The sequence below is a fragment of the Poecilia reticulata genome, linkage group LG15 (genome assembly GCF_000633615.1).
Source record: "Poecilia reticulata strain Guanapo linkage group LG15, Guppy_female_1.0+MT, whole genome shotgun sequence".
Lineage (NCBI taxonomy): Eukaryota > Metazoa > Chordata > Actinopteri > Cyprinodontiformes > Poeciliidae > Poecilia > Poecilia reticulata.
This window is the reverse complement of record NC_024345.1, coordinates 16,469,810-16,484,234: the sequence shown is the minus strand read 5'-3', so window position 1 is coordinate 16,484,234 and position 14,425 is coordinate 16,469,810. Positions and strand designations below refer to the sequence as shown.

General features: G+C 38.0%; 1 protein-coding gene across 1 annotated transcript in view; it reads left to right on the top strand.

The window, feature by feature from the left end:
• sfrp5 (secreted frizzled-related protein 5) overlaps positions 1-11,801 on the top strand; it is a 17,191-nt gene extending 5,390 nt beyond the window's left edge. Inside the window, exons 2-3 of the mRNA XM_008429625.2 lie at positions 5,166-5,243; positions 9,586-11,801. Of these exons, the coding sequence (XP_008427847.1) occupies positions 5,166-5,243; positions 9,586-9,914 (407 nt within the window). The 3' untranslated portion in view covers positions 9,915-11,801. The remainder of the gene's footprint in view (positions 1-5,165; positions 5,244-9,585) is intronic.
• Positions 11,802-14,425: the final 2,624 nt, after the last annotated feature.

Sequence of the window (14,425 nt, the reverse complement as noted above, 5' to 3'; positions counted from 1 at the left end):
TATATACAGATTCTTAAAAGATTGGATGCCGCTCAATTGTGCCAACTCAAAGTATTGCCTGCCTGCGCTCTCTTTGATGTGGCCAGTTTAGGTTGCAACCACGCTAAAGGAGACAAGCGAAACTGTCAGGTCTCCAGCAACACAATGGACTCTACTCATGTGGCCCTGGCTGCTATATGAAAAGGAAAATGTGATCCAATGCTCCGTGCATGGAAGACCGCCGAGGCCCTTTTGAGAACATATTTTCTCGTCCGTATAGTATTCCTTCAGATGCAAGGAGTGTGCTTTGTTTTAGGGCCCTCGAGGGGCTTGCCTCCGGGCCATGTTTAAGCTTTCCTCTGTCTGTCTGCATGCCACATTTAAACAGATGTGAGGCCCTTGGACGTAAATCATATCCTGCATTTCATCTCCTGCACAGTACGATTTTATGTCATAAGTGTTGCTGTTCATAACTTAAAGGGCCCAGATGAGACATAAGACAGTGACCCGAGCATTTTTTAAATGGAACATTCTTCTGTAAAAGTCAGCGTGGAGCTCACGACTGTGAGAGACGAGGCTTGAGACGTGTCAGGGAATCCGACCACAACGCCGTTAGATCAGGTTGCCCCCCCACCCCTTTTTTTTTTTTTTTTTTTTGGTGACGACATGTGCGTGTTTGCCCCGGAGGAGAAAGACAGAGAGCAGAGTATGCAACGTTGCACATACTCCATCTAAAATGCATTCAGCTGCAAGGCTGTTGTCAAGGAAGCCTGTCAAAAGTTGCAAACAGAAGCTGTGATTTACTATGTTTTTGTTTTCAAATGGGCGTTCGCAGGAAATGGGAGAGATTGTCAAAAGTCATGCAAAGACAAAAAGGAGAACAGATTTCTCTTTTGCTTTTCAAAGGCTCTAATGGGGTTCGAGATTTATGGTGTTGTTTATGAAAAATTGAGGTCATTCTTTAAAGTTATTTCAAATCGTCCGCGTCGAATATTGACATCAAAGTGATCTCGATGCTTTTTGTGGCGCAAATGAACAAATTTCATTGTCACGCCAGAGCACAATGGCAGGTTTGGGCGGCTTTTTTAACCCCAAAACGATGAAACTTTAAAGTGAGCTTTTAACATTTTGTACTTAGTATTAAACAGTTTCAATATGTGTTTGCTAGACATTTCTTTGGAGATATGACAGACGGGGAGAAAGGAGAGGCTGCGTCAGAGAAAGTGATATTAACTTTGGAGCTCTGACTAAGTGAAGCAGTGCAGTTAAATTCTTGGACTCTTGCCGCTCACCATTTCCACTCTGGCTCCCTGTTTGAAGATTAACAGCAGTGCTTTCAAACAGACCACCTCCTTACTCGTACAGCTCCCATCAACCTTTTTCCTCTTACCCTTAATCATTGACTCATAAGCTCTCTCATCCTCCACTGAAATAGTTCTGCGAGCGGTAACGTAGATCTGCCAGAATCGCTGATAACTTTAAAGGTTTGCAAAACAGAAGCTGTCAACTCCGTAGCCAAATTTGATTTTTCCTCCCTTTTTTTCCCCCTTTTTTGCAACTTACAAATACTCCTATCTGTTTTGCAATGTTTGCAAAAGTCGATACAAGAAATAAGATACATGCACATAGATTAACCTATGAGGCGTTGATTCCCAAGAGAACATGACAGTAATTCCTCTGACAGACTCGTGTTATGAGGCGGCATCCAAATGCTGGTTTTCAGTCCAAGCTCAGAGAGTTTCTTGGAGGCACTGGTTTCTCCTGACACATGCTCTGGCATCAGCACAGCTGGGCATCCTGCCAGCATACCACCCCAGTGAAATGATTTCCCATGGAGGCTAAATAACATGCAACTTCAAGAGATTTGTAAAAAGACAGTGGCTTGCAAGAGTCTTAATATCCCTTGAACCTTCTAACATTTTTTGAAATTCAAACCACAGATTTTAATGTATTTTAATGAAGCTTCGTAGACAAACACATCAGAGCAGAACTGTGATGTGGAAGGGAAAGGATTCATGGTTTTCAACAAGCAGAAATGCTAAAGGGGAGTCATGCATTTATGACCAAGCCCAGTTCACTCTCATCTTTACTACATACAATCCAGTGCAACTAATTTCCTTCAGAAGTCACCTGGTTTGCAAGAATTTACCCATCAGTGTAGCTGCTCTGTGAAGGCCACAGAGGCTTATTAGGGAATAGCACTGAATCAACAGCGTAGCAGAGACCAAGCAACGCAAAATAAAGGTTTCAAAAAGTTGCAAAAGATTCAAGCAGAAGTGGGTTATACTTCCAGGCCTCACAGAAAAGTGGCATTAAAATAAAGTCGCTGTTGAAAGAAAGGCAAAAGAAGTTCAGTTCGTAATTTGGGGGACAGAGTAAACATGGAAGGAGACAATCTGGTTGGGTGACTATTTTTGCTTAAATGCGGTCCCTGTGTGTGGTTGTAAAAACAACTGCGTATTATTCCGAAGAAATACATTCACTGTGACGTTAGCACCATACTTTGGGTGCTTTTCTTGAGTAAGAACAGGGAAGCTGAATAGAGTTCATGGGGACATGAATGAGGATAAATACAGAGCAGCACATACAAAAAAATGAGTACTGGCAAAAAACTGGGATGGAATTTCACCTGCAGCCTGACGATAACAAAAAAATATATATATATACCAAGATGGTTCATCTCAAACCATTTTTATGTTTTGTACTTGGAAAAAAAAAGAAAGAAAAGAAAACCATGTGTTAAGTTTATGTCTGTCACATAAAATACCAAGTAGTTTGGAAACCGTGAAACCGTATAGATCCATAAAAGTTTGGTTGCGTCTTGTTCATGTTGGTGTGAGTGGTGGTTCCGTGTTACTGCCCAGCCCTCCAGTAAGCAGCCGACAATTAGACGCTGACCCTGCATGGACTCGCATGGCTCCTTTCTGGGAACGCATGGACTTCTCTCTGACGAGAAAACTGTCAATTACTCTACAAGAGCACGGTTCAGCTGCCCTGGACATGCACACATGCACTCACACAGACTTGCACTCACCGATGGTTAAGGGGGTTCACCTCCCCACGACCCAGGCAGCAAAGCATGCAAAACTTTGACCCTTCTCATTATCTGTCCAGACACTGAGGTCTGGACAGGGGATGATAACCTCTGAACCCTGACTTCTAACCCCGGGCCTCAACTGCACAGCAGCACACCCATGTGCATTTGAATGAGTGTGTTTGTAAGCAATCGTCATGGGGGAACGGAAAGGGAACAGTTAGCTGAAAGCATATTTTAGGTATAGCGATGAGTGAGCGACAGAAAAATGTAGCTCTTGTTTTAGAAGCCCTGTTAAAAAAAGGCTTCCCACTCAGGGAAAGGTCAGAACTGTTTTCCCTTCGGACGAGCTGAGTCGGATCAAATCTGTCTGCCCTGTTAGTGCGTACTGTACTGAGATTAGCGGCAGCCGATATTTTTGGATCGTGTGAAGTCCTGAGTTGTGTGGAAGACAGACGCTAACTTTTCTGCATACAGTTCAAGCGTTATCTGTAATCTCTAATATTGTTTTAATTGGCTGAGCTTCAAAGATATTTAATGTTTAGCATGAGATTGTTAACATAACACAACAATCAAATAAGATTATTCTTAGCACTTGCACAAATTAAACTTTTTTTGCATTTTAGATTTAAGATTTAAATTGGCTATTTTCATTTATCTGTACTGAAACCATTAAATCTAATTTAATAGCATTCCAGTTTGCCATAAAAAATATATAACATTTTTAGCTCTATGGTTTGTGTTAAAATTCAAGTAATTATGGGAAGCCTATGATGGCAAAGCTTTGTTTGATCATGCCTTGGGCTGGCTCTGCTCTTATATCACTGTGCTTTCTCCAAATTAGTTGTGTACTCCAAGTCCTCACTGAAACTGAAAATAACTAAATCCTCTTTCCTCAGTAACAACGTCAAGACAGAAGAGTTTGTGTTTAGAGTGAACCAGTTGTGGCAATATCTGTAATGATGCATTCAATAAGAGTAAAATCACACTTCCTGAAAATCGATCAGCTTGGTTAAGATGACTACAGTAGGCAATTGTTTGGTGTTTTCCTAGGCAAAATGTAAATTCTTTAAAAATTCTCTGACATTAAACAACCCATTTTTTAAAAAGGTCATATATGTAAGTGGTGTTTGTGCTGAGTTTTCTATAGCTTATCTAGATGTTCAGTAAAATGGAAGTGGCATTGTGTTGGTGCCAATTCACACAATGCACTTTGTGTGTGTGCGTGTGCGTGTGTGTGTGTGTAAACATCACTAACAAAAACCCCTAGAGAAAAGGGCATTTTTATTTTCTTACTAAATTTTTTAAGTCCATAAAGATCCCCATTTATTTCCGGGATAAACTAATATTGTTTAAACAAATGTTATGCTTCCAGTTTACCAAGTTGGATTCAGATAATGGATACGGACAAGAAAAGGAGCGGCTCACAACCATGCATGAACTGCCACTGATTAGGAGTGCAGGAACAACTGAACAGCTGCACTATTTTATTGAAAAAAAAATATTTTGGGTCCTTTTGCTTTTACTCTGTCTTGTTGTGTCTTCACTGTAATGACAGTCACAAAGCTCCATATCAAAATAAGCAAGGCCAAACACGTTCTTAAGCACAATGTGCGTGACCATAAATTCAGAGTTCCAGATAAACAGGACTCATTGGTTTTGGTCTGCTTGCTGTTTCACAATGTGTGTCTGCTTAAGTGCTGCCTGCGCGTGTGTGCGCGCACGTGTGTGTGTGTGTGTGTGTGTGTGTACTGAATCACTTTTCACCATGTTCAGCAGCTCCTTGCGCCCCGTTTACCTTTCTGCACAGCCAGACCACGCCTGCACCACCAAAATATACAAGTGGGTAGAATAAAAACATTTTTTCCAGTGTAATTGCAGGGCAAACATCAGTCAGTCTGCTGGACTTAGTATTTGCTCCACAGCAAATATCCTCTGACAAGAGGACCCAGTGGGGGCTGCAAATATGTGACTCAACAGTGCTCAATGTTTTACATCCGCTGCTTTGGTTTTGCTGACTGCACTCGACTAACAATGTTCAGCTGTTAGAGATGAGCTAATCTAGGTTTAAAGGCATCAAACAAAATGTATTTTATTCTAACTGATGAGAACTAGGCAATTCTCATCTCTAAATCCTGTTTTTTCCCTTCAGTGTCGAAGGTGTGCCCTCCATGTGACAACGAGCTGAAAACAGACAACATCATGGAGCATTACTGTGCAAGTGATTTTGGTGAGTAGGCAATTTTGAGAAAAAAAAAAGACAAGAAATACTACTGGAGTACTTCAAAACTGTACATTTTCTTCAATAAATGTTTCACATTTCAAGCTAATATTAATATAACCTAGAGATAACATGAATGGTTTTTAGAGAAGAAGCCATCCAAACAATCCTTGGCTTGTGAGAACAAGAGATTAAATTATCACTCAAAATCACCCATTAATCACATTTAGAAAGATGGGTTCAATTCCACTAGACACACCCAGAATCAAAAGAGCACAAAAGTTCAACCTGTCTGAGATAAAGTACTCAAAATGCAAAACATCAAGTTTAAATCTAAAGAGATTCAAATTAGATGTGAAAATATGTCATTAAGATATATCAATCTGGAAAGTGTTACAAAGCAATTTGCAAGGGACTGTGACTCCAGAGAACAACAATGAGAGCCAACATTCACAAATGGAGAAAACGTGGAACAGCGAGGAACCTGGATGGCCGGCCTGAAAGAAAACCTCCACAAGCCCTTCAGTGACTCATCCAAAAGAGCCCTGGACAATATTTAAAGCACAAAGATTTACAAAGTGAAAACAGCCAGTGACCAAAAACAACACAAAGGCCTCTTTCACAGGCCCCAAACGTTTTGAAACATATTCTGTAGATCAAGGAGACAAAAGTGGCATAAAACTTACAGCATTTTAGAAATGTTTCACACTTGTATTGGTGGTGGTAATATAACGACGAGGGGCTGCTTTGCTGCTACAGGGCCTGCACAGCCTACTCCAGTTGATAAGAAGTATGCTCAAAACACTGTGGCTCATTTTAAACAATTCTGCAAAAAAACGGTGCCTTGAGCAATATTTATTTACAATACTGTAAAATTACTAATTGCTAGTTATTGCTTTTAGGCCAACAAGTTATTACATAGTTTCCTTTTTTACTTAGTTGCTGCTTCCTTTGGATAGCTTTTTTTCTTTCAATAAATAAAATATCATTTTTATTTACTCAGGTTTCTTGTGTCTGACATTAAAAATTATCTTATACATATGTGTTATTTCAGAGTTTGTCCGTTCTAAGATATTAATTAATAGTTAAGCCAAATGTTTGAAGAAAGAGTTTCAAAAATATTCAAATTCTTTTGTGGTATCATTTTGGAACTTGTTTATATTTTAAGAATTATACCTTGCTCACATTTTTTTCCTCATTGTGTTGAAGCATTTCTGTTTCTCTTCAAAGTCCACAGCAGCTTAATTTGTATTTTTGCAGTGTTGTGCCATAAACACAAAATGCCTAGTTAAAACTAGGCATTTTAACCAAATTGCCTAGTTCGCATGCACCAAATCAGAATACAGAAGAAAAAAGCTAATCTTGATATTCTTTCTGTGCCTAAGCCTCGTACATAATTAATCACACCTACAAAAACATTACATGAACAAAATCATCCTAAGCCATTATAAATAGAACAAGCTTATCCAGAATCTACAAACTATGTCTTCACACCGAGCTGAAGCTGAAATACAGTCTCATCATCAGCAGTCATAATTAATTCTGACATTTAACTGCTGAGGTCCTTTATGCTGTTTCAAGAATCATACCACACATTTTTTCAGGTTACTAGAATAAAGTAATGGTTGCATTTAAACATGTATAGACACTCGAGTGAATATGTTTTATTAGTTAAGGCTGCTTACAGGTTATGTGTAACAAGATAAGGTAAGATAACTGATATACATTGATGATCAAGGGAAGAATTGCTGTACAATGGTATTAAAATGAACCACAGTTGTTATCAGCTTGATCTCATGGCCCTGAAACATTTTCACAATTTATTAAGAGTCTGCTTTTGATGCTTAATCCTTAAACATTTTTTTTCTTTAAGATCCAGAAAAAGGGCATGTGCTGCATAAAAACCAAGTCTGGCATCTTACCCTTTCCAATGAGTTTTTTTTATTTTTCTTTGTTTTTTTTTTTTTGTTTTTGTTTTTGCTTTTGAAGAAAATCTGCTTCTCCTCATAACGACAGAGCACTTCTGTACGCTCACAGTAAAGAGACTAAGTTTGTATAAAGAAACGGGCACGGCATGTCACAAAGATGCTGGCCAGGCAGCGCAGAGGGGCCACTGCATACTTTGTTCTAAGTATGAATGCACACGGGTGGGCATTTAAAGCCAAATGAAAGGGGAAGGGTGGCAATTTAATGCTTCGAACCTGTGCTAAATGCAGTCATTCATAAAATGACACATATGCACAAGCACAGAATCACATAAGCAAAGCGCCATAAACACACGAGGAGGAGCTGGAGGACAGTCACAAAGTGCACGAGGAACAATTCACTGAACATTGCTTGAGGAGCATGCCATAACTTCACATGTACGGTACATGCATTAGCATACTCAGGATTGTTTATTCAACCACAGACAGGCAGACGAGAAGCGACATGGCGATCTTCCAGCAGGCTTAGGCAAACGGAGATGTCTCGTTTCAGCACTGTGCCTTTGCCCAACCTATGATTAATTCCTCCTGTCAAAAGGGGTTACCCTGCAAATTCTCCTTGGAAATAGTTGCCACTTTAATTTTAATCTCCGACATGAGAAAATATGAACCTATAAACACAACACTCAGTGAGGCCTAAGAGTCAGCATTTCATCACGCTGACAAACTTGGCTTTGTCACATGTAATCAAAACTACGTGCAGAATTTTTCAGTTCTGTTTTTGCACTGCAGGTTTGCATGAAAACACAAGTCTTAATACAACACGGATGATGGAAACAACTGAAATCTAATTACAGTCTTCAAGAAGAGTGATGACAAGTGACCTAAACAGAACCACAGCACGTGTTGTCTTTTGCTCCACAGATGCTTCAGCTTCATCTAGATGATCAAATAATTCCCAGCATCTATTAATTTTGCACACCTATCAGTTTGACTTGTGTGCAAAGTTGGAATATTCACTAAAAATCTGATGAATCCGTTGGAAAAAAGAGTCACTGGTCATAGTTTTAGTTGCCCATTCTTCTGATTCCATATTTTCATACTTTATGAATAATTTGAAAATATACCCACTTTATAATGCCAGGCACATTCTTGTGTGTCTGCCTTTCATTTAGTGGAGCAGAATGACATGAAGCCAAAGGAAAATAAGGTTTCTACTTCATCTAACAACTGTTGGATTTGTAATGTGATCAGCAGCTATGCCAGGCTACAATGCTGCTTCTTGATATGTTGAAATCCCACTTCAGGATTTCCGCAGTTCTCAGAGGCCATAAATAACTCATGCGTGCCAATGCACGCATGAGTGCATTGGCACTCATGCGTGCACTCAGTTCTGACGCAACTGCAACTTTTATCTAAGTACTGACCCCAAAATAACAATATTTAATGTGATGCTATGTTATACAACATATTCACTCTCCCCAGTATTCTCATTGCTCAAAACTGAAGGCGAAGTCATCACTTACTCTCATAACAACCACACAGCATGGAGAAGCAATTTAAGTTTCATTCCCCAGTGTTTACTTAAACCCCAAATATATAAAAAGCTAATAAAACCAATGATCCCGGTAAACATACATTGTTTTGAATTAAGTGCATCCAAAATGATATTAATAATAAATGTTTAGCTATAACATGTAAAAAAAAATTTTTTTGCTTGGTTTGAGGTATTTGGGTACTTTTAGCTCTTGGTATTTAAAAAAGTATTTCTTATATACATGGTTCTTTCAAAATAAACAACAGCTGTGTCAAGTTTACTGTCTGACAGAGTAAAATCTGTTCCAGCCATGCATAGAATTGTCTTGTTGCTGAATTGTGCTATAAAAATGAACATCACTTAACATAGTGCATATTTTTTCTTGGCATCAAAATTTAGCATTATTAGCACAATTAGCATGGTAGGATTATTGATTATATATGTCAGCCATTGTGCTTATTCCTTGTGGAGTTGGTATACGGCCTCCTTAACCGTGATATTTGCCAACGACTGACGTTTCCCAATCCAGCATGTTGCAAGACAAATAAAAATGTCTATTCAAATGGATTAAAAGGACCAACTTCCTATTATACATTTGGCTTCTTGTTATTGTTTTACTTTTTCTGTGGATGTTGCAGCTTGAATCAATTGCCTCAGTAAAATAAAAAAATTAAAAAATTAAAAATACAGCTGGCTCTCTAGCACTTTTTGTGTGAGGACTCTTCACACAGTAACACTTTTCTACTGTAAAATATTATTGTCAGCTCAACCTGGAAGTGCCTGTGTATGCTGCATTTACAGTTCAGAACAAATGTCAGACTTTTTGCGTTGGTGTAGGTTTTACAAGCACAATCCTAAATGAGAATAAATATCTTCTCCTCTTTTCCAGTCCTGAAGATGAAAATCAAGGAGGTGAAAAAGGAAAAAGGTGACCGAAAGCTAATTGCAGCGCAGAAGAAGAAGAAGGTTTTGAAGCAGGGTGTGCTGAGGAAGAAGGACCTGAAGAAGCTGACCTTGTACATAAAGAACGGAGCGAACTGCCCGTGCTCACAGCTGGAGAACCTGGGCTCCAACTTCCTCATCATGGGCCGCAAAGTGGACCAGCAGCTGCTGCTCATGTCCATTCACAAGTGGGACAAGAAGAGCAAGGAGCTCAAGTTTGCCATCAAGTACATGAAATCCCATCAGTGCCCGTCTTACCACACTGTCTTCCAGTGACACTGCTCAAAGAATGTTCTGCAGAATTTCCAGTTTTACTCGCATCTCACCCTGTTTTAACAATGAAATTGAATCACGCTTCAATAACTTAAGAAAAATGCCAAGTCCTGTATAGTTCTAACTGTATATAAAGAGTCGGTTACATAAACATAAACCCCATCAAAAATGATAAGTTTGCTAAGGCCTTTGTTCTCACTGATTTAGCTGCAGCTCCCTCGGTGAGCCTGGACAAATCTTAAGGAAGCCAATTCATTTTCAGCCTAGCAACACAAATTGCTCAAAACAAAATCAAGACGAGAAGTGAAAATTTCAGTGGTGGTATGATTGTTGAAATGATGAATGAAATTTGAGGGGAAGTGAGGATTTATTTGTGTAAAACAAAAAGGACCAGATGAAAAAATGTTCATGTACATGTTGGTTGTGCAACACACAAACGCATACAGCTCCTTCAAAGCAGAGCAACAATAGATGATCCACGTAACTGCATCTTATAATCATGTACAAAAGTAGATTATCATGAATAATAGAGAATTAGAGAAACGTTTTGTATTTTTTCTTCTTTTCTTATCTGTGATTGGAAAGACAGTCGGTGGAACAAGGAGGGCAGATGGACTGGACAATCCTTCTACCGACTTTTAACAGCACCGTTAAGGTGGTTTAAAACATGGGAACATGATTTGTTTTTTTGTTTTTTTGGCTTCTGAACTTTTTGAAGAAGGAAAGTAAGTACCTACAAACAACTGGGGAGTACAACAGAAATGAATGAGCAAAGACTGAGAGACTCATAACAGAAAAAAACATTGGATCTTCCATACAGATGCTTCTGATGCTCGCTATTTTTTTTTTTTTATATTCAGCATTCTAATATTTCAATTTTTGTACTTAAAAATAAAATAAAAAAATCACATCAGTTTTACTGTTATTGTATCAAAGAATAAATCATAATGCAGACATAGCACCTACGTACACTTGCTGTAGTAATGATTTAATTTCACCAATAATGTCTAAGCTATTTTTCTGTACTCAGTTATTTTACTGAAATAGATATTGGTTTTGAAAAAGGTAAATGAATAAAATCTATTTGAAATTTTTATAAATAATGCGACCCCTGTGAGAGATTTCTTTTACATTATTGTTTTACCCCAAAGTGTACTCTTGATGCCTGGAGAGAAAAAGTATCACAGTCTTACATCTAAAATATGTTTTTCCTTCAATTCCACTGGGTGCAAAATATTTTTTGTTTTAATTGTGATAAGGGGAATAGCCAGTGGTGCCTTTAAATCATATTAAAGCAACACAATATTGAGTTTTGTAGTTATAATATGCAAACTTTTTTTTATTAGACCAGCTGCGTTTTCTTGCCAGGCTACACTTTGTGCAAATTAAGGCACAGGACCTCATTAACACTCTTTATCAGCAGGAGGAGGCATTAAGTACAGTTGTCAAAATGTTTCTTGTAGATTACTGTGCTGACTTTGTACTTCTGGACAAACACCAGCAGATGACATGGCTCCCCAAGTCATCTCTGACTTTGGCAGCTTTGCATTATTATTACTTTGCTTTACATTATCCATATGGTTGGATGCGGTACTCTGTCTTTAGCCAAGACGCTTGATGGCTTACTCTCCTCATGCAGATTGTGTCTGTCTTCTGGACAATTGTCAAGTCTGCGGTCTTTCACACGATCGCAGGGCAATACAAAACAGTAACATTACATTTCTGTATTTATGTAATCATTTTTGTTGGTATTTTGCAATATTCTAAGTTTTGGCAACCCTAGCTTTTGGGCTTTTTGTTAGCTGTAAGTCGTTGTCATCAAAATGAATAGAAATAAATGCTTGACATATATCTCCCATGTGTAATAAAGGTATACATCACACAAGTTCAGTTTTTCTTTCACTTGAATTTGTATTTACCGAGTTGCATCCTAAATGATAAGCAGCCTTTATATACCCAGCTACTCGAGCAGAGAAAGTTGTCCACTAAAAGCTCATCTGAGCACAAGACATGATTCGATAGCCTAAAAAAACAAGCAGCAATAAGAGTCCCAATGACATCTGAACTCTGATGGTAAATCAGTAAAAAATAAAAGCAGATCAATGGAATTCATCGCTAAAGGCAAATTGTCAAAAAGAGTAGAGTCGTAGTAAATGCCAATAAAGATTGGTTCATTGATTGAGAGGGGCATACTAAAACCATTCAACATTAAAAAAAATCTAAATGAAAACTCCTTTAATATTGTTTTATTATCTTTGAAAAGCCACTTGTTTTGTTTTCTTTGAAATACAATATTGTAGGTTGAATGAAAATAATTTTAAATCTATATCTGCCAACGATGTGAATAAATTTGGGCTTAACTGTATTCATGGCCCTAAATTCTTATCCAAACATGCAGTAGATTGGATCCGTACAGAACCAATCTACTGTTGGAGGCATTCCCATTTATTACTTGCTCACTGTAAGACAAAACAATGGAATAAGATTTGGAAAAACAAGATGTATGCAAATAGTTGTTATGAAGGCCTATTTCAGAATTACAAAAAAGGTATGCCTACGGCCTGCAGCAAAACCACCTGAAGAAATAACCGATGATGTAAACTCAGCTTAACAGCAGGGGAATTAAAAAAGAAAGCAGGAAAACTGCATCAAAAAACAAATTGTACACTCAAAGCTTTCATCAAGACCAGATAGTTTCTTATCAACATTGTTTCAAACTTTGATGATTGTAGAAATCTTACTATTATGACAAAATAGAAATAACATGATGAAAGACATATCATGAAAAAAGTGGAACATTGTGGAAAGACAGCAGGCTTCAATGTATCTCACCAACATTATTTTAAAAAATAAAAAAACTTTCTTTCAGAGCCAAAATGTCATCAGTGTGCTAAGTGTGTTGCTTTACAATGTTTACTATCCTGCACTCATATTTCTCCCGATAGTGCAAACGTTTGGAGGCCGCTTGAAGCTTGAATGCCGGCGCAGCAGTGATGTGTTTCCAAGTGATTGCAGAGATAGAGCCTTGAGCTCCAGATTGAGGCATGACAGAAACAGGAAGGGACAAGCATAATGGGTTTACATGAGTTGGACAGAGGCGGTTTTCTCGGAAACTCAAAATTCGATGTGCAATTAAACATTAGCTCGAACGTCATATTCCAGAGGGCAAGAGTGCGCTCTGCAAATGTTAGCAGACAAGGGAAGGAAAAGTCTAGAGGACCCAGACAGTAAAATGTGTAAAATATTTAAACTTTCACACTTTTTTAGGCTCAAATTTTCTAGATTTTCTAGCTTATAGATTTACAAATTGCAAAACAATTTCTGGTATCCTGACTAAGACAGATCGACTTCCAAATCTGTAACTCTTGTATTTGTCAATAGGTCAAAAAATATTATATATGACATGGCATTTTATCAATCTTCAGCTGAATTTAAATTTGTCTAGATGACAGTGAGTCAAATAAAAAAAAAACTACAGATGGGTAAAACCAATATGTGATGGGGTGACTCAAAACTGAAGAATGTAAGTTAAATATAAATCAACTTAAAACCATTGCATTTAACAAGCCTTATGGTTATACTGTTGTTCAGAAAAATGAACACAAAAAAGAGTAAAATAAAACTTTTTTCCATACAGAACTTAATTTTCTTTATTTCAATCGTTCCCAGACTCTTCACAACTATAGAGGAACCCTGAAAATCATAAGCAGTGTTTATATTTGGAGTTAAATGGAAGGTTTAAAAAAAGAAGGAGGAAACTTGGCAAAGTCCCAAAGACACCAATCAACACTTCCTCAAAGGTCACTTGTGTAGTTAATAAGGGCCCGATGATCGACTTGCAAACTCATGAAAACACACACACATGCTCAAAAGCACCAAAAGCTACAGTTTACTTGCTCTCTTCCAGAGAAATCTTGACTGAGCAATCTGCTGAATACAGACATAAACATCCTACTCAACACTGTTGGACTGTATTAAAAGCATTGGTTAAAAAAAAATGAACGCAAAAAAAAAATCACTTCACCCACATTCCCACAAGATCCAGAATAAAAGCCACATTGTCTGATTTCATTGCAGTGTGCTGATAAGCAGCACCTTTTCACAGCTGAATAGTGGCTGTCTGTCACCTGCCTGTATACACACACACACACACACACACACACACGCACGCACACACACCATTCACACCGTTAGTCACACACTTTATTACACTGGACATTCCAGGACTTGCTTGAAAGTTTAAAAAACCCAGAGAGATGGGTGTGATCAGCTTAAAACTGCTTGCTTCAATATCTGAGAAAATATTTTGCTTGTGCGATAAAGTTCTTTTGGGAAATGAGCTAATGGAGCTTAAAAGTATGTCTCGTAAATTTGATTTATGGTGTGGTTTCACTACTCTTACCAGCCCTGGAACCAGTGGCAATAAAATGTTGATCCTTATAAAGTAATCTCTACCCATTAATGTAATTATCTTTATTAACTTACAACTTATGAAAGCACAAATATACAATAAT